Below are 25980 nucleotides of genomic sequence, written 5' to 3' on the forward strand. Positions count from 1 at the left end.
TCAATGATGTCTGACATTTGCTTATACATGTTGTGCCTCAATCTCTTCTTCTATTTATTTTGAGTTGAAATTATAGGGGAAAAGCCCCAAATTTGCGATTTCTTCAGACATCGTAATCAATTACCTATTTACTTTCACTTTACAAACTGATTTTGTGATGTCACAGTTCAACCGGTCATGGTGGCGCCCATAGGCGCAGGAAATTCAAATTTCCTAATTATAAATCTCGATTTATTAATTAAGAAAAGGAAATTAATTTGTTTCAATTTAATTTTCATGAATATTTAACAGATTATTTTTGATATTTATGATTTGCAAAATAACATAGGCTTCTCCTTTAAGCTTGTAGTCCAATTTAATAAAATTTTACATAGATCCATACACATTACCTCAAGGTTTTGTAGAGAAAACCGAAAAATTCTCGATTTTGGCCTGTTCTACCCTTCTGAGTTAAAAGTCTTAATCAACAAAATCAATCCCAGGCTGCTTTTTGTGGTATAGAATTCTGTGATACAATTTCATAGAGATCCATACACTTATACTTAAGGTAAATAGATAAGTTTTATAAATTGCTTGCTTTTGGTCTTTTTTACCTCTAAACTGGCTGAGGATATTTGCTATTTCTGCGTATATACAAACAAAGTCTTCAACTGGTGATTGGTTGAATACACAAGAACCTAACCCATCATTGAGAATTTCAATGGCTCGTCTTGTCTGCCCTAAAGCCTTTGCTGCTTGACTTCCTCTCCAGTAACCCTATAAAACTCACTAGTATTAGGTCCATTTTCATTTAAACCAGTGAAGTTTGACAGAATTAAGCATGTAAACTACTAATATGAACTTTTGTTGGTCAAGTAAAACAATAACAATAATAATTGTATAGCAATATAATTTCTCCATAGAAAGCAATGCAACATCAGTGTGAAATAAATTTCCATATTGCACTAGGTCAAATATAATTAAAATTTGTCACATACCCCATGGCAAAAATCATTTTAATCAAGACTTTACTATATTGCCATGTAATAAAAGGGTTACTGCATGAATACTGGGGAATATTATCTCTCATAGAATGTATATTGCACTCATAAACTTGTGCAATACAACATTCTACTTGGGATAATATTCCCCAGTATGCATACAATAACCTTATATAACTGTGAAAGTACTTTCATAATTGGGTACCAATTTTTTGTTGTTTAGGAGAAAATGGTCAATGCCTTGATTCTTGAATTCATTGATTTGACAACTCTATCATACAAACAAATAGGACATTTTTTTTTGTGAACCAAATTTCGTTAACAAAACCAACAAAAGCCACAAAAACTGGAATCCCATAAACAATAATACCTGTAAAGTTTTCTCTTATTTCTAACAGCTTAACAAATGAAAGAATATTCAAAGGAACCAAGATTCTAGCGGAAATCAAAAGAATGTAATCCAGGGACAAAGCCCAGACATGGAAAACACACACACAAAACCAAGAACATAAAATAACAAAAAAAAAAATACACACAAAGTAACAAAAGTAAATGAACAACTCAGACTCTACTAAAGCAGGGAGTATGGACCAGGTGCACCAGTAAGGTAAATGTCCTCTGCTTTCCTAAAAACATCCGCCGAGTTGCTCATAAACATCAAGTCCAGGGTAGACAAAATAAGAAAAGAATACCATGACCCTTTGAACAAATCAGTTTTTCTGGCGCAGATGGATACATTGTAACAATCCACAAGTTTATGATGACTACCATAATACTTCTGTAGTGATGACTTCAATCTTGTAGCAACATAACCCTGTTCCAAAAGTCTACTTGTAAGAAGTCTAACGTGATACAAAAAGTCTGCGTAGTTACAGCAAGCTCCGCCATAACATATGAGTTGTGATATGAAAACTCCATACGCAGGTGGTGAAGGGATGTTACCACAAATGAAAGGAAAGTTGACAATATGGAATGAAAAGTCATCGTGTTTGTTGTATAGTTTTGGTCTATAGTTCCTCTTGACCTCGATCTCTCAGTGTAGGTCAAGATAGAAGGCTAACTTCACAATGTCCATAGTATCCTTTATCTCAAGTTCTTTGGGGTAGATGCAATGTATCAAATTCACCAAACTAGGATTATTTAACAATAATACATGATCTAGTGTAAAAGTACTTTAATTCATGGATACTAATTTTCGTGGGTTAGGGAAGAAACACAAGTTCATGTATTTTTGAATTCCTGGTTTAGATTTCTTCTCTATAAATATCAAAGGAAATCTCCTTATCGTTGGGAACCAAATTTCATGAAACTGACATTACCATTAATTATCATACTTCATGTATGTAAAAATATGATGCTTAGCCTCCAATAAAATTTCATGAAAATCCAATAAGATGGTTTATGAGATGTGCTTACAATTCACTCTAAATAAACACTCTTAATTTCAAACCTTTATCCAAGGCTGAAATGTTTGAATGCAGCGTAAAGCATCATTCAATGCTTCTTGGTACTTCCCCATCTTATAATAGACCATAGATCTGTTGCACAGCTGTTTAGGTATTTCATTAATAAGTATGGGTGAAGCAAATGCTGTTTGCAGAGCCACAGTGTAACCTTCTAAAGCCTCCTGGAATCTCCCATTCTGTAAATTGTGTTCTGCTTCTGTTTTTAACTGGTAAAGCATGAAGCGAAGCTGATCTAAAGCAAAAAAAGAAGTGTGTTAGGCAGATAAATTAAATAGCACCATATTTTCTCATCCCATTATTAAAATCATTTATCCAATGCACTGAAATAAAGATCTATTTGCTTATAGTCCAGTTAATGTCAATACATCAAGAAAACGCTTGTTTCTAGCCCCTTCTTGGCCCCTTATTCCTAACCAGTTCACGTCAAAACTTCAAAAAACTATCCCAGCCTTCCTTTTGTGGAATAGCACCTTGTGGTATAATTTCATAAAGATTAAAGTTATTATCTGGCAATCATATTGTCTACAGATGCTGGACGACGATGACAGTGTGTTACAATTATACAGCCACTAATTTTTTGGGGGTTGTCTAAAAACCTATAATTTTGACCTTGAGTTCAAGGGTTAAGGTTGTAGTGGTCATGAATGTATGCAACTTACTGTCTCTCGGTGATACACCATGGTGGAAATATGGTATGCCTATTTTGAAGAAGAAAGAGTTATGGCTTGAACAAACAGACAAAATTAGAGCAGAATACGTCCATCTATTCTTTTGTCCACCTTCATGCTCAGGGTTAAAAGGAAAATCTTCCACAACCTCTGCTTTTTTGAGAAATAATAAAATGGTCTTATTGCCGTAATTCTTAGTACCTAAGATCCAACTGAAGGTGATTTTTCTCCTAGAATGCGAGATTCAACAGAAGGTAGCTTCTACTGCTGGATCTGGCATATTAAGAGGATAGTTTCCCTGAAGTTTGTTTTGGCTATATAGGAAGAACCTCAGTTGGCATTTGCGTTCAAGGAGGATCATTATCATACTTGGATCTGATATGTCGGAGGATAATTACCTTCAGTTTGATCAGACATGATTCTTGGAGGATAATTACCTTCAGTTTGATAAGACATGATTCTAGGAGGATAATTACTTTTAGTTAGAACTGACTTTCTAGGAGGACAAATTTTGCAAAATTACATTTAGTTTGATCTTGAATTCTAAGAAGGTAGTTACCTTCAATTGCATCTGACTTTCAATGAAAATAATCCCCTTCAGTTTGATCTGGCATTCTAGGAGAATAATCACTTTCAGTTTGATCTGGCATTCTTGGACTAGAGGATAATTACCTTCAATTGGAACTGACTCTCTAGGAAGATTAATTTTGCATTCAAGGAGGATAATTACTTTTAGTTACACCTAACATTCTTAAACTGGAGGATAGTTACCTTTTGTTGGATATGGCATTCTAAAAAGATAATTACTTTCAGTTGGCTCAGACATTCTATTGGGATTGTTACCATCTTTTGCAGTGATATTGTTTGCCTTAAATTACCTCCTAAATAAGGATGTTTCTCCTGATGAAAGTTTTCCACTTTGTCAAAAAAAAATGGCTGAAAATATAAGGATAATTACCTGCAGTAGGATCTGGCATTCCAAGAGGATAATTACCTGCAGTGGGATCTGGCATTCAAGGAAAATAATTACCTGAAGTAGAGTCTGGCATTCTAGGAGGATAATTACCTATAGTAGGATCTGGCATTTTAAGAGGATAATTACCTGCAATAGGATCTGGCATTCTAAGAGGATAATTACCTGCAGTAGCATTCGAAGAGGATAATTACCTGGAGTAAGATTTGGCATTCTAGGAGGATAATTACCTGCAGTAGGATTTGCCATTCTAAGAGGATAATTACCTGGAGTAGGATTTGCCATTCTAAGAGGATAATTACCTGCAGTAGGATTTGCCATTCTAAGAGGATAATTACCTGCAGAAGGATTTGCTATTCTAAGAGGATAACTACCTGCAGTAGGATTTGCCATTCTAGGAGGATAATTACCTGCAGTAGGATTTGGCATTCTAGGAGGGAATTCCATGCTGTTAAGTTGATTTGTTTCTCCTCAATAATGACATGTAACAAACTTCATAGTGTTCACTCTTATTACAGTCTATTCTGAAAGATGAATAAAAAGTAAGGTTAACAAAGGGGATGAGGAGTGTAAATATTTTTGCCATTCTCAGATAATAAATAGCGAGCTCAACATCAATGTGCATGAAACAACATCAATGAGATGGCCCCAAGTAATTGCAAGGTCTTTGGTCAGAAAATAAAAAATATTCACACTTTTTGGGGTTCACTTAATAAAAATAGGTAAGTGTAAATTTTTATCAGTAAAATATACAATAGCCTTTCATTTTTTCCTACCTTACCATAAAATTCTTGGAACAGTCATCTTCAAGAAGTTCAGGAAACGTTGCATGTAACAAGTACTTGGTATCTTTCTCTAGTTTCACTAGCTCTCAAGAACATAACCCACCTTAGAATAAAGCTCTGTTTGCATTTTTAATTTGAAGCATAGCTTTTCTAAGATACGATATGCAATCATTTCGGAAAATAATGGGAAGATGCCAGTTGCATCAGTCTGATGTGCATTTGTTTTGTAATAAAAAATTAGGTGTAAAATACTCGCACCGTCTGTAAAAAACTTTTAAATATCTGAAAATTGTCAATTTTGAATCAGACCTGCTAAATCTAAAAAGGATTAAACTGGAGTTGCTTGTTGTAAGGGTAAAAAAAAAGAATTAAGAATGTTGAAGCTCATGGTACTCACTTGATATTTTCTGGGTTCATGTCAAACAAAATAAAACTTAAACATGTTTTAGTGTGTATCTGTAAATTATATTTTTTTATTCCTAAAACTGAAGTTAATTTTATCAATATAATATCTGAAATGGCGCCGATCAGCCATTATTTTCTGGAAATTTTCGGAACATTATTTATCACCACATATCAAATTTTTAAAAACAAGTTTAAAAAAATGGAACTCTACGGAGCGTTTTCATTTATTTCGAAAATATTTTTTAAAATTAAGATAGTACTTAATTGTTTGGGTCAAGATTTTATTACATCGTTCTCAAATTAAAGTTAACATTTCTTTGTGGTGGCGAAAAACTGAAAGGTCCGAGTTTGAATGTAACAGTTGGCAATCATAGTCGACAAAAGTGAAGGTCAAAATGAAGTTTTCAGTATTTTATGCTTGATTACTTACATGTACACGTCCTTTTTTCTCCAATTTATGATGATGTTAAAAAGATAGCATAGAGCAAATTTAAATTACTCAGACACTTACATTATTCAGAAAGAGATTCATGTAATTTTACAAGAAGCATGTATAAATTATGTCTAGCACCTTTACACAAATCTATAACTAAATTGCTCAAGACATAAATATAGATTAGTGACAATTCTAAAGAATGAAGTACATTGTAAATGTTTTTCAGTATCAAGTTAGTTACAAACTGAAAATCCTTAAATTGTGGAAATACATGTGACATTAGGGATGATTTAATCATTTTGAATTAATAATAAACCATTGTAATCCAACATTTTGTTTAAGATGCCTGTACCTTGCAAGGTTTTTTGATTAGCATGATCTATAGAATGTAATGCCTTTGGCCTGTAATTTCTGATAATTTTCTGGATTTTGTTGTTATTACTCAAAATTGTGTCTTAGTCTAGTTCATAGTCACATACAATGCTCAAGATTTTTCATTAAAAATAAATTTAGAAGAGCAAAGTTTTAAAAAGCAACCTTTAATTTGAAATGTTCTGACACAATGGTGCTGATACCTGTCACCAAGAAATATGTAGTAGGTAAGTACGTTTTTCTAAATTTTCAGTAAAAAAGTGCAAACCTTAAAACTAAAAATTTGCTGCCAAGAAAGGACTAGAATGCAGGATTTTGTACCATATACCCCAAAGCTACTGGGGCCTTCTGGGGCCCTAGACCCTTAACTAGCAAGCACCTTGCTTGCAGGACAAGTCCATGCAGGAAGGACAAGTTATTTGTTCTCAGCACCTGCCCATGGGGCAGATGTCTGAAAAAAACTTATTTTAAACTCTGATATATCTGCAATGTCTACTACATATTTCAATTCAAAACTTCGGAGAAAATGCCTACCATCTTTTTTTAATCTCTTCTGGTTTTATGTTTCATCAAATCAAATACAAATACAGTATTCATGTCTGTTTTTCCTACACGACGTTTGCACATGCAACTTGTAATTTCTATTACTTTATCTTAACTGTTTGTCCTTACTGTCATAGTTTTCCTTTCCTCGTTTGTCTACCCCTGACTTGACTTTTTATGAGCAACTTGGCGGGTGTTTCTGGAAAAGCAGAGGACGCTTACCCTACCGGTGCACCTGGTCCATGCTCCCAGTTTTTAGTGGAGTCCGAGTTGCTCATTTACTTTTGTTACTTTGTATGTATGATTTTAGTTGTGTATGTCTGTTTTCCATGTCTGGTCTTTGTCCCTGGATTACATTCTTTCGATTACCGCTATAACCTTGGTTCCCTTGATTACTCTTTAACACCTTTTACGACCTAAACTACATGTAGGGTACAGTTTGTACATACATATGTACATGTATGTATATCATCCCGCGTCCACACATTTTTGCTTGTGGAGTCTTAAATTCATTAATTCATTGAGCCTCTAAGTTTTTAACAGAAATTTCATGTTTTGTTTGGAATCCAAATTTGTGGTTTGACCAAACCAGAAAAAATTTGGTAAATTTGTAACACCCAACACAATAGTAATGACACCCGAGTTAAAATGGAACTTTTTTTTCAATCAGGTGTTTGATATTTTTGATTTACAGCAACATACATGAAGATTTTAAAAAAAATCATCATTTTTACCATTTTAAAGCTTGATTTGGGACAGATTGATAGTATGTAAAATATGGTTTATTTTCATAATGGGTTATGGTAAACTAAGTGTACTTCCAAACATTAGTGAGCAAGTTTATAAATCTTAAATACATGTGAATCCCACATCTTTCCAAAAATAAGAGATGCACACCTTTGTTGTGTTTGAGACAAACTGTACGAAGTTTCAGACATGCCAGGTAACAACACAAAAAGTAATCTACATGTAAATTTGTGTAAACCAAGCTTTGTAAAAGATGAACACACATACACTTTACATACATGTATACTGCATGGGCCAAATATCCTAGGAACCAGGGTATAGATTGTCATTTCAAGATTTGAATGCCCTTGGAATAGTCAGGTTTTTTAAAAGTCCTTTCCTTAGGCACAGTTACAAAAATGATGAGGCATTGGTAAAAATAAAGAGTATGACGGATCCCTTCCTAAATGACCCTTGAATAGGCAAGTTTTTGTACCAAAGCATCAGGAAAACACTTCAATGATTTTGAAATTGGAAGAAACCTTTAAAAAAATTTTTGTCAAGTTTTTGTTTTCTCTGTAGAAACTATTTTGAAATTAAAGCTGCAGTATCTCATTTTCATAAATTTTTGTTTCTTTAGAAATATACCTTAACTTTAAATTAATTCTACTAAATTGTACTTTTCTTGTACAATTTCATCTGATATCCACAAATAAAATGCATTAAATACTTGAAATAGTGTCTATGTATTTATTATCTTGCAAGACATAAAATTGACCTAGATAAGTTCGTATGCATGTGACTTCTGGTGACCTTAATCCGCACATGTGCTTTCAGAGTCCCTTCTTTAATAACAAATCTGATTGCATAGCAAGTGGTTATTCAACGGCAAGGTAGTCCGACTGACTCAAGTCGTAGCAGAAAAAAGTTCAAATATAACCCAAGGATCCTCAAATATGATCATAATTTATTTCATCTAATCAAGAAATAAAAACAAGACACATGCTTACCTGTGTATCCGTTATTGTTATTTTTTTTACCAAGGTTCAAGTTTTTTTTAACCCTGGTGAATGTCCTGTTGGCAATCTTCAGAAGTAATGGCAAAAAATAATTAGATCAGACCTATCGATCTTCTCTGATTAAAAAAACGTTGTTTCCACAAAATTCTGTAGGTATCGACATAAATTGCTTCAATTGTATTACTACAAACTTATTTCATTGAATCAGCAAAATTCAATAGAATCAAAACTGAACAAATTTGGCAGCTAATGCAGCTTTAAACAAAAATACAAAAAAAATTATACGCACATAATTTAAAAAAAAAATGCAATTTAGACCAGTATTTTCTAGTATGAATGCATTAACATTGGTGTATTCTAATATCCATAAATGACTTACAGGAATACACGTTTAACAAATAGTCACAGATTAATTGAATTACTTTAAATACATACATTTGTACAGGAGGCTTAGTTCAGAAATTAAATTTCATTTATCCCCATTTGTTAACATTAGTAAATACGGCTTACTTTTGTGCAATGTACAAAGTTTACCACATACCAGCCATTTCTAAGAATTCTAGGTCTACTTTCACTTTCAGTATAGAGCCCATCTTCTAACAGAGGCAGTGAGAATGTGCACTTTACTTACTACATGTACCGTTTAAAGTATTCATTCTTAATATAAAAGAAAGGGTAAAGGGCACACATTTACTAGACAACTCTTCCATTGCAAATATATCGCTCTGTCAGTGTGCATCTGTACCGCCATGTTAAATTATATAAAGTATGCATAACATCTTATATCACTGTTGACATTAGAACACATGGACACACATCACCTATTTGCTTTTCCCATCATTGTGCCAAATGTCCTACTCCTTGGTTGGAGCAGGGTCGGTCTATAAACAGGATGAGAAAAAAACAGGTGGGCATTTTTTATTAAATTTTTGGCTATAACTTTAGTTTCACTGAATGGAATTCAGAACAGGGATGACGTTACTGTAGTATTTGGGGCCGCCTGGCAGCCCTATTCCCCCAGCTGAAAAAATTCCCAATTGCCGGTAGTGAAAAATTTTAAAATCCGGATTCTTTTCGTGTCCGTCCATAATCCGTTTCCGAGTTCCAATAGAACCACAATTTCAGGGAAGAGGTTGCGAAGTAATAAAATTTTGTGAACGTACTTATTAATGAGAAAGGTAGTTGGATCTTTTGATGGATACGTTTGCAAATATAATTAAACTGTTTTATCAATGCTACCTTCTAGCGTAATATGTAGCAGAGTCATTTGTTGTTGATAGACCTTTATTATGAGCTTGAGTTTGATCGAGTGTCTAGCCCCAGAAATTTCGACAGTTTCAAAACATATACAAGCCTAATATTTGTGGAAGTCCTGTCACAAGTGACCTTACAATGAATTGGTAAGGGATGGGAGTGAAGCTGTTGTTCCCATGATAAAAAAAAATCATCAGTATAACACTAATGTCTGTCAATTTTGTTAAAATAAAAGGGGGAGGGTTGGGTCAATGCTTGTGCCTTGGTGTTATGAAAGTGTCAGTGAATTGCACTTCTGTATAAAAGACTGATCAAATGGTGCACGTAAAATTCCCAACTGCAACAAAAATTCGCAATTTGACTTCAGGGGGACCCATTTGAAAAAGTTCAAAATCATTCCTGCAAAAATTTCAATTGACATCCAAAGAATGAAAGCGCTTTTCATTGATATAATTTTTTTTGGAAAATGACAAAAAATAAAGTGAAAATCTTGACAGGACAAACTCTTTTGGACAAGAAAATGGCAATAAAAAGGGGGCATGTTGATTAATTTAGCTCACTCTTGATAAAATGCATCACTTCTGTCAAATAATGTTTACATATTCTTGAAGATTATACTAATTAGCACATTTTGATATAACATTATTTCATAGTCTTAAAGCTTAAACATTTTGCTATATTTTGAATTATATGTTCTTGAAATATGTCTAGAAATAAATTCAAAATATTGACAGGACGAACTTTTTCCAACAGAAAATTTTCAATTAGGTATAAACTTAACCTACCTAAGAAATAGAAACTCCACTTCAACGCAAAACAATTTTAAAAAATAAATTTGGACTAGTGTTTTCTTGTATGAAAGCAATAACATAGGTGTATTCTAATATCCATAAATGACTTCAAGGAATATTTGTCAACAAATAGTCAGTTTCAGATTAACTATTTAAAATACATACATTTGTAAAAGCAGCTTAGTTTAGAAATTAAATTTCATTTATTGCCCATTTGATAAAATTAGTAAAAATGGCTTACTTTCGTGCAATATACAAACTAAGTTTACCACATAGCAGCCATTTCTAAGAATTCCAAATCTACTTTCACTTTCAGTATAGCGTCCATCTTCTAACTTAGGCAGCGAGAATGTGCACTTTACTTATTACATATACCATTTAAACTATTTATTTTAATATAAAAGAAAGGGTTAAGGACGCACATTAACTATGATACCAAGAATTTATCGACATATTCGGCTTTCTTAACACCCGTACATCATACTATACGACAGTAAATTCTAGACAACTCTTCAATTGCAATAATACTGGGCTGTCAGTGTGGATCTGTACCGCTATGTTAAATTATACAAAGCATGCATAACATCGTATAGCATTGTTGACATTAGAACGCATGAACACACATCACCTGTTCGCTTTTCCCGCCATTGTGCCAAATGTTTTTCTTCCGCATCCTGAAGGTATCCTACTCCTTGGTTGAAGCACACATATTAACGTTTGAGGTATCTCCCATGGAGGCTACCACAGTTCACAAACATATGCAATTTGACTGGCGTATAGTTTACAAGTCTAAACATCGATATGGTTTCAGTGACAACGTTCACTTGTACTTTTTTTTTTATAAATGCAAGTCAGAAGAATGTAAACTTATAATAGTTACTCTTCACAACTTAAGGGAACTAACTCCATGAGTTATTGGCACTTTGCCGGGTAAATCGATTTATATTAACCCAACATCAACGATGTTTAGATTCCTTGCCGATATAAACCGAAGTTGCGGAAATTTTTTGAATAGGTAGGAAATTTGACACATGAATGGTATCATAGACCTGAAAATAATTTAACTACTGGTCTATGATTGTACCTGAAATAGTCAACTATATGGTTCACTAAATCATAACTTGAAAAAAATCCACTTCCTTCATTTTAATCCATTGATTGATCCGTTCTGTGTTTATATTCTCATGATCATCTTAATATCTTACCAGTCAAAAAGTTACTGATGATAAAAAAATTCTGCCATAAATCTTCTGAACTTTGCTAATAGTAGGACTGAAATTATGTAAGCCGTCACAAAACGTAGAAGACAAATATATGTGAAAGTGAAAGTAGAAATTTGTTTTTTTTTCTAAAACTTTATCTCAATCAGATTGGATTATCAAAACTGAGAAAAAGGTAAAAGTTCACTTTTATTAGCTTAATGGACACCCTTTACAAGAGGAAGTAAAACTACTAGCAATAAAATTTTTGGGAACATCTCTCCAATTCAGTGAGTACATTGGGAAACAAAATACATACAAATATCCCGGATTCAAATATATGGATAACAATAATTAAATTATGGATAAAGAAACTTGGTTTTGGCTACTTAATTGATAATAATAGCAATATCAAAAATGTCTTATCTAATATTAAACAAAGACTCCGTGATCAAACCCTACAAAACCAAAATAGTAGTATAGGTGAATTGGCAGAATTGATTCACCGCCGACACAAGTTCTTATGTTAATCAAACTAGATGTACCCGGTAGATTATATGCATTTTGTTGTCAGAATTTACATACTTTGTTTCTATTATTTGTGTTATAACCATTTACTGTCAATGTGTTACAACAAATAAAAAATATTGAAATATTGAAATTTATAAAATTGTTCTGTGATAATGATAGTTGATATCAAAATCTAGTTTAATTTGGATATATTACCGGGATATTGTTAACTTAGTGACACTCTGGCCAGGTAGGAACTGATTATAGGTATACTTCTACTTTATTTGAATTTATTTTTAAAATTTATTCTGTATATAGTAAATTTAATTCAATAAAAATACCATAATTTCCTGAGTAAAGATAAAATCTGAGATAAAAAATGGGTTTTGTTACCTGTACCTGAGTAATGTTGCACTTTAAGGGGCAATTCTTTAAACATCTCCTCTTAAACTACTGAATGGATTTTGATAAACTTGAGCTGCTTGTTTCTTAGTGTATCCTGCACAAAACGGATTTTTAGATTTTTGATCTGTTAAAAAATATGGCCAGTGTAACTAAAATTAGAACTTATGGGTAAGACAGCAGTTTTTTGCATATGTCTCCAATACCATTAGTTTTAACCAATTCCTGACATTGGGTTAAAAGTGTTCACCATGATGAGATCTATACATGATGTAATTTTGGTGAAAATCTGACCCATGTTGGAGTTATTGCCCTTTTTGGATGGTTTTTGCTGTTTTTGATGTTATTACTTTCCAAAATCTTCTCCTCAGAAACTACTGTACAGAATTTAATGAAAGTTGGTAATTTTTTTTTTTAGGTAATCCTTAACGAAATAACTGTCTTGATTTTAGATTGGTGAAAAACATGGCCACAGTTATTAAAAATAGAACATGTAGGGTAGAGATACATTTTTTTTGTAAATAACTCTTAAGAGCGTTGAATTTAGCAAAATTCCCATGGAGATACATATTATTCATCATCAGAAGACAGACCTTCGCCAAAACTTTCTAAATGATTTCTTGCCTGTTGTAGGAGTTATGGCCCCTGAAACAGATTTTTTTTGTAGTTTTCACATATACAGATCTCTGAAACCAATTGTAACAAAATATAATAAAAGTTGGCATATTTTATTGTAGGGTTTTCTCCACAAACTGATTGTGTAAATTTTTTCATCAGTCAAAAAATGTGGCTGTCATTACTAAAAATAGAACATAGGGGTCAAAATGCCTTTTTTGCTATTTTCAATTCCTCAAATACAAATGTAAAATCTCACCAGTCGCTTAGATTCCAATGATTTTTGGTTTCTTCGGGAAAATAGGTGTTCTAAGTTGAATGGTGATGACGAAAGATTGTTCTAGGTGGCCATTTTCCCACTAATTTTTATACTCGCTTTGATTTCAACAATAATTTGTTTATATAGTAAACATGGTCTTCTGATATGAACAGTAATGATTAAAATGTTGAATAGCCATGGTTTAACACCATTTTGTTCTTTTTTCATCAATTTATACTATGGAGCCCTGCTCAAATTTTTTACAGAGGTTTTAAAAACACTGAATGAATTTCCAACATTTTACAGTGGTACTCAGTTCAACTTACAACATCTGCTCTTTTTCAACACTTTTTTGTTAAACATGGTAACAAAGCATGATACCTATACCTACTTAGTTAATAGGGCATGGTTTGCCATCTGAGCGATGCAGGCTTTGTGAAAGCCTCTTGTTTTTTCATTGGATCACAAACAAAATTGCTGCTATTTTATGGTATCATAATGTTGTCAATGGAAGCATTGTTCCAGGTGTGGTCCTCTGAAGAGTATACATTTGGTATCTAGACTAGAACTCTATGAAACTGTACTACAAGGTGCAACATACATCACCAAAGTGAGGCTTGGATTGAATTTTGTGGTCATGACGAATTGGTTATTAACACCAAAAACAAGCTTTTTTGTGATGTATGGACAATATCTCTCTGAAATTGTACCATAAGATGCCATACCCCAAAAGGTAGGCTGGGATTTATTTTGGTGGTTGTGCCTTTAACTGTTTAGGAATTAATGGTTAAAAGGAGCCTCCTGGATTCTGGTGAACTTGTATCTAATGTATATATAATCACAATCTAAACCCAGAGCTGTACAAAGATTAACAATGTGTTCATTCATGCCCAAACTGTTCAGTGTTTGACCTTGCAGTGTTATCAGTCTTTGTCCTGCTAAGTCTTTTATTGTTGTCAATTTTAGATGTAGTATAGCAGACTTCCGGGAAGACAAGTACTTGTAATTCATGTCTCTATCATTAATGGGAAAAATGTTGACAGATTGAGAATGTCTTTTCATCCAGGTATGTTTTGTCATAACTACTTGGAGTCATTTACAGAATGGAAAACAATCATTAATACATACTCTACATAAACCTTATAAAAGATTCTAAATTTTCTAAATCTGTAAAAGAAAACTAATACATTAGTGCACCTGACAAAATTGCTATCACACCAGTTCAAAATGTTTAACAGTAGTGTGTCTACAAATCATGTAATAGCCAGTAATCAGTAGTTTTTACTCCTATGTACTGGTACATCTATATTTCCCTACAGAATGTTGAGAATCAACAGTAACTAATCTTTTTTAACCTTAATTGAAATGTTAGTGGATTGTTGATAGCAATGGCCTTCACAATTGTCTGTTTCTGATGCATGTATAGTTTTTGGATGGGCATTCTTGTCAATGAAACTGGCTTTGGCCAATAGGAAATTAGGAAATTAATCAGAAGTTTAGTTAATTGTTGGTCTTAAATATTAGTTTCAGAAAAAACGAGATCCTATTTTCAGCATGTGAATTCTCAAGCCAATGAAAGTTTCAACTCTAAGCACTACAGAACCGCTTTAGGTGGGTATACTGAGGCACTGAATTTAGCATGGTCTTATCCATTTTTGAATCATGAGATACCAAAACAGCTATGTAATAAATCAACAGTTCTGTGGGAAATGAGAAGATATAGTGAGGCCCTACAAGATGCCTACATATGTATGGACAATTTCCCGTATTGGATCGATGTAAGTGAATCCAGTTTGTTATTAGTATAGTACTAATAGAATAGTTAATTGGAAAGAGTGAATTACCAAATTATGATCACGAGTGCCGAAGAATGCGTAGATTTAACGAGTATGCCAAAATTGATTCATGCACAAGTTAAATCTTTTTGCATTCTTTGCACGAGTGATCATATTTTGGTTATTTACGATAACCAATGGACTATCCTATTAATTATATAGAATCCTTCATCATTGATTGCTATTTTCGATATGAATTTTATATTTTGTGAATTGGGATTGATATTCGTGTTGTGAAGTTTGGCGGGAGAAAGTGTTAGAGTGAAATTGCCAAATTTATTTCACAGAATTAATTATCAATTTTTTTACACTGGGAACATTCAGTAAATCACTGCTATCTATATAATGATCAAAATTGCAACATTCCTAAATGTAACTCTTGCCCTTTCAAGTTGATAAAAATAAAGTTTCCATAAACCAAAAGAAAACTTCCAACATTTAATTCTGACAATTGAACAATCCAGAAGTTTTTCATAGCAATCTGAATTCATACCTATAAAATCTAATATAGTAATTAAAAATGGAAAGATTTGACTAAGCACATTTTCTTAAATAGTTTTATAAATAATTTTCACTCATTAGCTCACCTGGACCAAATGTCTCTGTCATCACTTTGTGACCATCATCTTTGTCTGTAAATGTTAACTTTTTAAAATCATCTTCTCTAATCAATATAACTTCGCAATGGATTGTACTTAAACTTTGTAACCAGCATTCTTAAGGTATATACTTTAAAAGTTATGTTAATTATGCTGATTAATCACTACTGTTAATTTTAGGTCACAGAGGTAAAGTTGCTAATACCTCAAAAACTAGGAGAGATACTGGAAAATAAATAGTTGAGTTGAAGTTGCATGACAACTTCTTATTGCAGTACATGTAATTGCCTTTGAAATGAAAAAAAAATGATTTTAGTTCTTCTTGAGAAAAAAATTACAATTTTTCATGGACAACCATTCAGGGTCTTCAGAAACTTGAGTTTTCTGTAATGGTATCATCTGTTTATTCTTATAATCACTAAGTTTTGCCTGTATTAATATAAACAATTATACTTACGTATCTCATCAAATATATATATTATTCAACAACAGAACTTTTGGTCTATAAAAACCCAAAAAAATTTTTTATAAGAACATGTACTCAGATTTTGTGTCTTTATTTGTACTAATATCAGGGTTATTGGAAAGCTGCCCAAGCTGCTAAACTGTTGGGACAACCAAATGAGACAGTTTCAATACTGGTTGCTGGTTTAGATACATTGCAACAATCAGAAGACAGCTATATCAAGTTTTTTTGTGAACTAGTGACTATTTTGTGTCCTGTGAAAGGTTAGGACAATTACATTTAGAATTAAATAAGAATATGAATTGGTTTATAGAAATCATAAAAAGGTAGTTGAGTACTCTGGAAAAGGTCAATTTTAGAAGTGAAATAATGTGTTGAACAATCAGTATTTGGAAAATTATAATTTGGTACTTCATGTACATGTAATCTTGCATATATGAGGAAGATAATTATTCCAAATTTTCTCAGACCCTGCAAGCCTCCTCTTTTTATTGGGGTATTGATATTTGAATGCCATGCAATATTCTCCAACAGAATCATTTATATTTCTATCAGAACAAGATTTTTAAAAGTGTATGCTAATATTTCTTTCCTAAAGTAATAATCTCCAGTGTCATCAACCATTTTGACCCCCATGAAATATTGATTCTGGGCGTAAAATATCACAGCAAAATTTTGACCCCCCTTATGATAATTCAAAATGTAAACAAAACAGGATTTCTCATGTAAAATGATCAAAACTTCAATAAAAAATGTTTTGGTTTTTTTTTTAACAAATACAGTTTCAGCATACAGGAAAATTAATCTTGTATATGTGACATGTACATGTTGTAGGTTATTGTTAGCATGTGAAGGGCAGTGATCCTTGGTACCGATAACAACTTTTTAACCCCAACCCCACACATCAATATCAATATCAAAATAAGGATTGCAGCATTAGAGAAAATTCAGACTAGAAGGTAATGCACTTGTTGTGTTAGGATCTTAACATGTGGTTTATTCTAAAGATGGATCCAATACAGTAGTATGCATAATTGTTTAATTTAAAAATTACAATCTAACTGGTTATAAATCAATATTTATAATACCTTGCTAATTACAGTGAGGCTTGGGGCTTACAAGTTACAGAACTGTCCAAGTCAACAAGTTTTAGAGAAGATATTAGGGAGGTTTATCTTCCTTAAAGCATGGGAATGTGTCAGTTGTTTGGTGACTGGAAGGTGTTCAGGGAACAACAATGAATTAGCCATGTGCATTCCACCTTCCTTTCGATACAGCTTTGTACCAGTTGGTAATCTGTTGAAAGAGACAAAACCAACTCAGCTAGTGAAATGGGGATTCAGTTTGGCAGCTTATCTCTTGGAGAATGGTGCATCATATAGTCAGATGGAAATGAATCATGGGAAGGCAGCTATACATATTGGTGTTCAGACTGCTTTACAAACAGGTAAAACAAATGTGAAGGGTATTTCCCTTTCTTAACTTATCAGTAGCCAAACAGGATTTAGATGGCATCTATTTGTCAATGCAGAAATTTCTGGCCTGTATGTTTTGTTTCGTTTTCACCTTTAGTTTATTTTTTGTGTTACTTGAATATAGTGTACACTCCCTTCTTAAGTTGTTAACTAAATTTAATGAAACCTCATATACTTCAATAATATAATGAGAATAGGTACGGTGTATATGTCAAAGAAGCAACAACCCCACTTGGATGAAAATGTTAGCCAAAGGCCACCCATTGGTCTTCAATGAGCGACAAGGAAATCCTTGTACCACAGGGCAGGCTGCAGCTGGCCCCAAAACATCATTATATACAGGTACAGTGAAAGAGTTGCCCCTATATACTCAAGTAACAAAAACTAAAAAACTAAAGGTGAAAACGAAACAAGACATACAGGCCAGAAATTTCTGACTTGGAACATATTGTGCTCCTTTACTTGCTGACCTATTCCTTCACTCTTATGAGGCTGACTTTATAGCTGATCTGAACCAAAGGAAAGAATATCGTTTGGCTAGATCCTTTAATCTCAGTTTCCGCTATATAGATGACGTATTATCTTTAAGCAATCCTAATTTCTGGGATTTGATACATCACATCTACCCCAAAGAACTTGAGATAAAGGATACTACAGACACTGTGAAGTCGACCTCATATCTTGACCTACACTTAGAAATCGATGGCAAAGGAAAACTATTGACCAAATGTTACAACAAACGTGATGACTTTTCATTCAGAATTGTCGACTTTCCTTTCATCTGTGGCAACATCCCCTCTGCACCTGCGTATGGAGTGTTCATATCACAACTCATACGTTATGCCAGAGCTTGCCGAAACTACGCAGACTTTTTGTATTGCGCTAGAACTCTAATAACAAATAGGCTTCTGGAACAGGGATATGCTACAAGATTGGAGTCATCACTACAGAAGTTTTATGGTCGTCATCATGAACTCGTGGATCGTTATGATGTATCGATCTGCACCATGAATTTGATTTATCCAACGCGTGATAGTTTTCCTTTTCTCGTTTGTCTACCCTGGACTTGACTTTTTATGAGCAACTCGGCAGGTGTTTCTAGAAAAGCAGAGGACGCTTACCCTACCGGTGCACCTGGTCCATGCTCCCAGTTTTTAATGGAGTCCGAGTTGCTCCTTTGCTTTTGTTTCTTTGTAAGTATGATTTTAGTTACTTTATGTTCGTTATTGTGTATGTCTGTTTTCCATGTCTGATCTTTGTCCCTGGATTACATTCTTTTGATTACCGCTATAACCTTGGTTCGCTTGATTACTCTTTGGGACAGGTGCAAAAACTGTGGTAGGGTTAAAGTTCTTTGGCGTAATCACAACCCTCCCCTTTAAAATCTAGCCACTGTGAATAAAATATTACACAACTAAACACACCTGAAAAGTAGTTCAACAAAGTCTGAGTCACTCATTAAAACGGAAATAAAGAAACTGAATATAAATTACACAAATGTACAAAGTAGGGACTACTAGCAGTTAACTGGTATGCCAGCTCATGACCAGTTTAAACCTACAAAAAGTTATGTCCCAATCATATGTAAAATCAATCCCATATTTTCCCTTGCAAGGCTGAGAATCACGGTACATTTTAAGAACACAACCTGTGTCATGCCAAAAACTACTTTAAAATATAGTAATTTAATTTCTATGTAAAGACCCAATGAGCAAATCAATATTAATACCAAAAAATTCTATCCTTAACAATTTGGCAACAGTATCATAACTATATCCCATATGAATGAGCATATTCAATGGTTTAGTTAACTTATTGCATGAGTATCAAGCTTTCCATGCTTTGTGTAGAATATTACCATAAAGGAAAGGGTAGAGATACCCACATGTATTAATCCTTTACAACTACAACTGTATTTGAGAGTGAGTTCCTTGTATCAGTTGAAAAATTTTATGAAAGTTTTTAGGAGCTTGTGTAAGACATTTAATAGGAATTATGTAACTTGAATATTTTGCCAAAATGGAACAAGTTTTCTTATTGCTTGCTCTATTCTTCAGATTTTGGACAAAGTGAAAGTCTACATTACACATTTAGCCATCTTCTATGTATTGAACATCTACATGTAAACATGTAATTACAGTTGTGGCTATACACAATACAACAAGGTGTTGATTTCCAATATTTCAGTGATCATCACATTTATTTATAGCTCACCTTAATCTGAATGTTCTTGTGTGTTATCACCATCAGTTTGTGTCTGTCATGGTCATCATGCCAACAATTTTTTTAAGACTAATAAAACTAATAACAGTTTTGGGCATATTAATTAACCCTGTACATCAGTTCGTCCATCTGATGGAATAGGGGGTATATTGTTTCTCCATTTATCTCCTCTCACAATTAATCCCCAAGGATTAACAATGATGGAATAGGGGATATATTGTTTCTCCATTTATCTCCTCTCACAATTAATCCCCAAGGATTAACAATGATGGAATAGGGGTATATTGTTTCTCCATTTATCTCCTCTCACAATTAATCCCCAAGGATTAACAATGATGGAATAGGGGATATATTGTTTCTCCATTTATCTCCTCTCACAATTAATCCCCAAGGATTAACAATGATGGAATAGGGGATATATTGTTTCTCCATTTATCTCCTCTCACAATTAATCCCCAAGGATTAACAATGATGGAATAGGAGATATATTGTTTCTCCATTTATCTCCTCTCACAATTAATCCCCAAGGATTAACAATGATGGAATAGGGGGTATATTGTTTCTCCATTTAACTCCTCTCACAATTAATCCCCAAGGATTAACAATTATTAACTGTAGCTAATTGTTAATCCTGGACATTACATTTCTAGGAAGCCTGGACTTCATACAGTTTCTCCTAGGGTCATACATTGATAGTCCTGAGAAGCATAATATGATTGATGAAAACGGAGATACAGCAGTCCATGTTGTCGTGAAATCACGAATGTCTTATGCAGGGTTCCGTACTAATTTATTGAGACTCCTCCTTGATAGTGGCTGCTCTGGACTACTCCCAGACATGGCTAATAAACTACCAATTGAGTACCTGACTCAAGCTGATCCACGATACCAAGTACTACAACCTTCCAGACAGGATAAAGGTATATATTATAAGCTTCTAGTACAGATATGTATAAAAATCATTTATACTACAGTAAACAGATTAATGTTTGGGGATTTTGTCCAGTGAACATATGTGCGGGTATCAGTTTTTGAGGTTTGAAAATGATTAGTATTTCAAAGTGTTGAAAAAATCAGTTTCGAGGGTACTTTCATGTATTTTCATGCTTATCTGTCAGTCACGAAAATAAGTAACGGTGACATCCTGAAAATTAATATGTTTACAGTACCTTTAAGATTTTCAATAACATACATGTTTTCCGAAAACTTCTAAATGAATATGTTGAACAGATATACCATGGCAGGGCGGGGTATTTACAAAAAAATATTAATATTCAAGACTGGTGTTTTTTTGCAAATACCACTCCCTGCCTTGATATATTAGTACCTGGGCTGAGATTAATAATCCTTCTTGAAAATTAGTTTTTGTGGTTTATTTATGTAGAAAATAAAATTATTTATCAAATGATACCAAATTTGGGACGTTTCAGATGAGCAATAGCTTGTAGAGAAGAATTTACCTGACTTTTACGAAAAATTCGAAAATCCCATTTTTGGCATTTTTGGGATAAATTCTGACTATGAAAATCGGCAAAATTCATCAAAAGAACCCCGGAATTATAAATTGTGATAATACTAAACAGAAAATACCAAATAAACCATTTTTTACTGAAGCATAAATACTCTAGGGGTTTTGACATTGAAAAATATGCCAATTTAAGCAGTTTTTCGCCGGGTAAGGGTACATTATTTTCATTTTACTCCTAAACTCTAAGTGTTATTGCAATTACTTTGGTATCATTGGAAAGCTGTGACATTGGGCTACATGATAATACCTAAATATATTTAGTTTGTTCACACATGCTATCCAAGGAAGACGTAGACAATCAAACAATTGAGTCACAAAAATCTTGGCTTTTTGACCCAATGGGGTACAAATATAAGCTTATACTGAAAAAGAATCTGAGAATATTCTTTGGGGACAAATTGATTCGGTAATGGGAGGTATAAAGGTATCTAAAAATCACCATGAAGTTGATGAGTGGGGTGGGGGATGCACGGTGGATCCTCCCTGTCCATGGACTATATCTGTTTAATTTTAAACCAAATATCAATTTTAAAAGTGACCAAATGTTTTTATCATTCCCATATCTTTCTGCTACATAAGCTGCATGTTACATTACTTTTAGGGATGAGACAAATGAACTTTCAAATGAATTTTTGCGGGATGGGGATTGTGAGGGGAAAAAGGCATATTTTTCATGCATTTACCATACCAGCTGTAAAAATGACCTTAATCTTCAATAAAGATATGTTTAAAATACACTTGCTATCAACCAATTAGGATGCTATAAAAGATGTTATTAGGTAATGTTGTTATACCCCACACAACATAGTTGCGACGGATATAATGTTTTTGACCCGTCCCTCTGTCTGTCCGTCAGTCCATCATCAGTTTTTTGGAATTTTTTTTGTAAACGCTTGCAGATATTGACATGATTTTTGGTATATAAGTTCACCATGGTATGTTACAGGTCTAGTGTAACTTTTGTTTTTCTCTGTTGATTTTTACTGAAATTACGGCCTTGAACTTAGCAAAATTCACAAAAATAACAGTTTTTTGGACTTTTTTTTTTCTAAATGTTTGCAGATTATGACAATATTTTTTGTATATTTTTTCACCATGATAAGTTACAGGTCAAGTGTATTTTTTGTTCCGCTACGATGATATTTACTTTTGATTAACTAAAACTCAAAGAAATCACAATCTGGAGTTTAAAACTACCATTCTGTCTAACAGAATTTAGTTAGAAGATAAAGGTTTAAAGCCTAAAAACTCTCTTATTTCTTTTTTTATCAGGGTCCTTCTATATGTAAAACAAATTTACTTGAGTATCCAGCATGGGGACGTGTGGGGTATATGAGTGCGCTCACTAAGGTTCTTTAATATTTTTTTATTTGCAGAGTTAATATATAACTTAAAATTTGTGTCTACTATTGTGTTATATACTCTTATTTTCAACTGCCTTAAAATGGAAATATGGTTGCAAGTGATGAGTTTTTTTGTGTTTGCTTTAGTGGTAAATGATTTGTGCATGACTACAGTCAGATAAAAATCTTATTAGAGAAAGTTAAATTCCCAATACTACTAGCTTACTGAAGGGGGATGTTTATTATTGATATAAATGGGATCCAAATTAATTTAAAAACAATTCAAAATTTTGTTACTTGATATGCTCTGAATGTTGTGTACTCACTTAAATAAGGCCCACCCAGTGTAAAGTGGGACAAATTATTACAACTATTTATTCATATAAATATATGGTATATGGTTCTCTTAAGTGTCATATTGAATACAGCTGACAGGAATAGATGAAAGGGTTGCCAATTTGGAATCTGTATATACTCCTAAACCATTTGATGAACCTTAAAAAAAATATGAGAAAAGTAAAAATGTATGTTTTGTATATGCAATATGCTCTGAACAATTTTGGGCTTTTATTGGCAAAACATGAACTTTACCATGGACTTTTTTGTGGGTACTCCTTTTTGAATGTTTAACATTCATCATATGAATAACTCGTAATAAAAATTAGGATTAAAATAAGGGTTCGTACTTAAATGTCAGAATGAGATAGAAATTCTGGCATGTATATGTCTACATACAGGATTGTGGGTATATTCTTGTGAATTATATACCTGTTATATTAATACAACTGTTCTAACATATTGATAATGTGCTTGCATGTACTTGCATGAAATGTTTGAGTCATGTTATTATAGCAATCAGTCATTTTATTTAAATTTCCTCATTTTCATCATTCTTAGTAGATTAAATTTATTTTATTGATATTCAATATGATTTATAGACAGATAAAAGCTAGTTTAACACTTTCAGACAAACAAGAACTTTCTCTGTGGTTGCAATTTAAGTTCATGAAATTTTTGAGAAGGCTAAAGAAAATTTTAAATGTGAGAAGGTGTTCAAAATGCAAGCTTTCTAACTTCCAGTTGACTTGATTTAGTAATTTTGAATGCTGTTATTTCAGCACAGAAATGGAGGAAAACAAGTGCAGATCAGACATGGATTCCACCATTACACCAACCAAAACTTAATGATAAGTGTAATTTTTGTCAGACTGCTTTAAAAGAAAACCAAAACCTGATAAAATCCAGACCTACTAAATCTTACATTGAAATGACCAAGGTCATCAAGATTACAGATCACTCTAAGGAAATACATGAACCTATTGTTAATGAAATGTTGACAATGATCATCAATTCCATTGCTCAAACTCTCAATCCAGGTATGTAAATAACTTTTTGCCCTAAATTATAAAATCAAAAGAAAGTAATCCGGGGACTAAGACCAGACCTGGAAAACAGACACAATTACAACAAAGAACATAAAATAACCAAAATAATACATACGAAGTAACAAAAGTAAATGAGCAACTTGGACTCCACTTAAAAATTAGGAGCATTGACCAAGTGCACTGGTAGGGCAAGTGCCCGCTGCTTTTCTAGAAATATCTGCCCAGTTGCTGATATGAAGTCAAGCCAAGTGCATGGTGCAGATGGATACAATGTAACAATCCATGAGGTCAGGATGATGACCATAAAACTTCTGCAGTGATGACTTCAATCTTGTAGTAACATAACCCTATTTCAGACGCCGAATTGTCAGAAGTTTAGTGTGATACAAAATGTCAGTGTAGTTACGGTAAGCTCTGTCATAACATATGGATTGTGATATGAAAACTCCAAATTCAGGTGGTGAAGGGATGTTGCCACAGATAAAAGGAAAGTTGACAGTACCGAATGAAAAGTCATTGCGTTTGTCGTATATTGTTTGGTCAATAGTTTTCATTTACCATTGATCTCTAAGTGTAGGTAAAGATATGAGGCTGACTTCACAGTGTCTGTTGTATCCTTAATCTCAAGTTTTGGGGTAGATGCAATGTATAAAGTCCCTGAAATTAGGATTGTTTAACAATAACACTTCATCTGTATAGCGGAAACTGAGATTAAAGAATCTAGCTAAGCATTATTCCTTCTTTTGGATCAGACTAGCCATTAAGTCAACCTCATAATTTAAAAAAAAGCACCAAAAGTACCAAAATTTTGGGGACATCAATTGTGTTTTTTACAGTAACAAATTGAGTTTGCTGTTAACTTGTAAGCTATCTTCATTCTAATGCAATTGTCAGACGAGTTTGTTAAAGTAATAATTTAAATATTTTAAAACTGAAGTCTGCATGCTTCAAAAATTTGAAACAGATAATCGTGGAATTGACACCCATAGATTGACATGTTATCCAATAAAATTTCATGTTACAAATTATGTTGAATTAAAATTGTTATTCCAGAAATTCCAGAGAGGTTGGTTACCATTCCATTCAGATTCTATGAACAGATTGTGAATGGTTTGATGAAAGGAGAGTATTTCAGGCAACTTGGTGTGGTTGTAGAAGAATATTGTAAACGCTACGGGTGTTCAGCTCTTAAAGATTATGCTAAAGGAATTAATATACAAAGTGTTATATCTCATTCCTCACTGAAGCAGTCACATCAACTGATGAGCAAGATTATAAAATCTATGTTAAAGAATGGTGCAATTATGGAAAATGGTTTGTTTTATAATGATACCTATAATTTTTCTTTTTTTTAACAAGGGTTGCTAAAATCTTGATTGTCTTTATAGACTAAGACAAATACAATCAAGTTCTGCTTTGGATGGTATGTTACTTGTTGACATTGCTATTGCCCTCATTTCAAATTCATGTGTGCAGATCTTATATGTTGAGATTAAGTTTATATTGTGATCAGGATGTGATGTTTGATGTATGGTTGGTAGCAAATTCCATCTAAATGTATGATATTTCTTACATTCTATTTGAACTCTTTTGCTACATATGGTGTCCAGTTTCCCTTAATTGCAGATATGTTCTAGCACTACCATCACTGCCTTTATTTTAATGCCTTTCTTACATGTTGCTTTTTTTTTTAGAAATTTTTGTGAATTTGTTGAATTGTTTT

General features: G+C 33.1%; 2 protein-coding genes across 8 annotated transcripts in view; one reads left to right on the forward strand and one right to left on the reverse strand.

Annotated features, from left to right (window-relative positions):
- LOC148627036 (TPR and ankyrin repeat-containing protein 1-like) overlaps positions 1-11718 on the reverse strand; it is a 73603-nt gene extending 61885 nt beyond the window's left edge. Inside the window, exons 1-4 of one of the 4 annotated variants that reach the window (XM_088566064.1) lie at positions 11624-11718; positions 4498-4611; positions 2431-2678; positions 594-756 (exon numbers count right to left, since the gene is read on the reverse strand). In XM_088566064.1, coding sequence (XP_088422190.1) covers positions 594-756; positions 2431-2678; positions 4498-4534 — 448 coding nt within the window. In that variant the 5' untranslated portion in view covers positions 4535-4611; positions 11624-11718. Of the gene's footprint in view, positions 1-593; positions 757-2430; positions 2679-4497; positions 4612-10659; positions 11022-11046; positions 11242-11623 lie in introns of those variants that run through there. The other 3 variants (XM_088566074.1, XM_088566044.1, XM_088566054.1) reach the window with 3 other exon arrangements.
- LOC148627037 (TPR and ankyrin repeat-containing protein 1-like) overlaps positions 11303-25980 on the forward strand; it is a 42521-nt gene continuing 27843 nt past the window's right edge. The window contains exons 1-8 of one of the 4 annotated variants that reach the window (XM_088566089.1): positions 11303-11433; positions 14370-14469; positions 14928-15181; positions 16413-16566; positions 17406-17750; positions 20652-20921; positions 23991-24248; positions 25311-25571. In XM_088566089.1, the coding sequence (XP_088422215.1) occupies positions 14454-14469; positions 14928-15181; positions 16413-16566; positions 17406-17750; positions 20652-20921; positions 23991-24248; positions 25311-25571 (1558 nt within the window). In that variant the 5' untranslated portion in view covers positions 11303-11433; positions 14370-14453. The other 3 variants (XM_088566108.1, XM_088566099.1, XM_088566115.1) reach the window with 3 other exon arrangements.

Source organism: Perna viridis, chromosome 1, assembly GCF_037379345.1.
Source record: "Perna viridis isolate PV_CMFRI_1.1 ecotype Kerala chromosome 1, ASM3737934v1, whole genome shotgun sequence".
Taxonomy (NCBI): domain Eukaryota; kingdom Metazoa; phylum Mollusca; class Bivalvia; order Mytilida; family Mytilidae; genus Perna; species Perna viridis.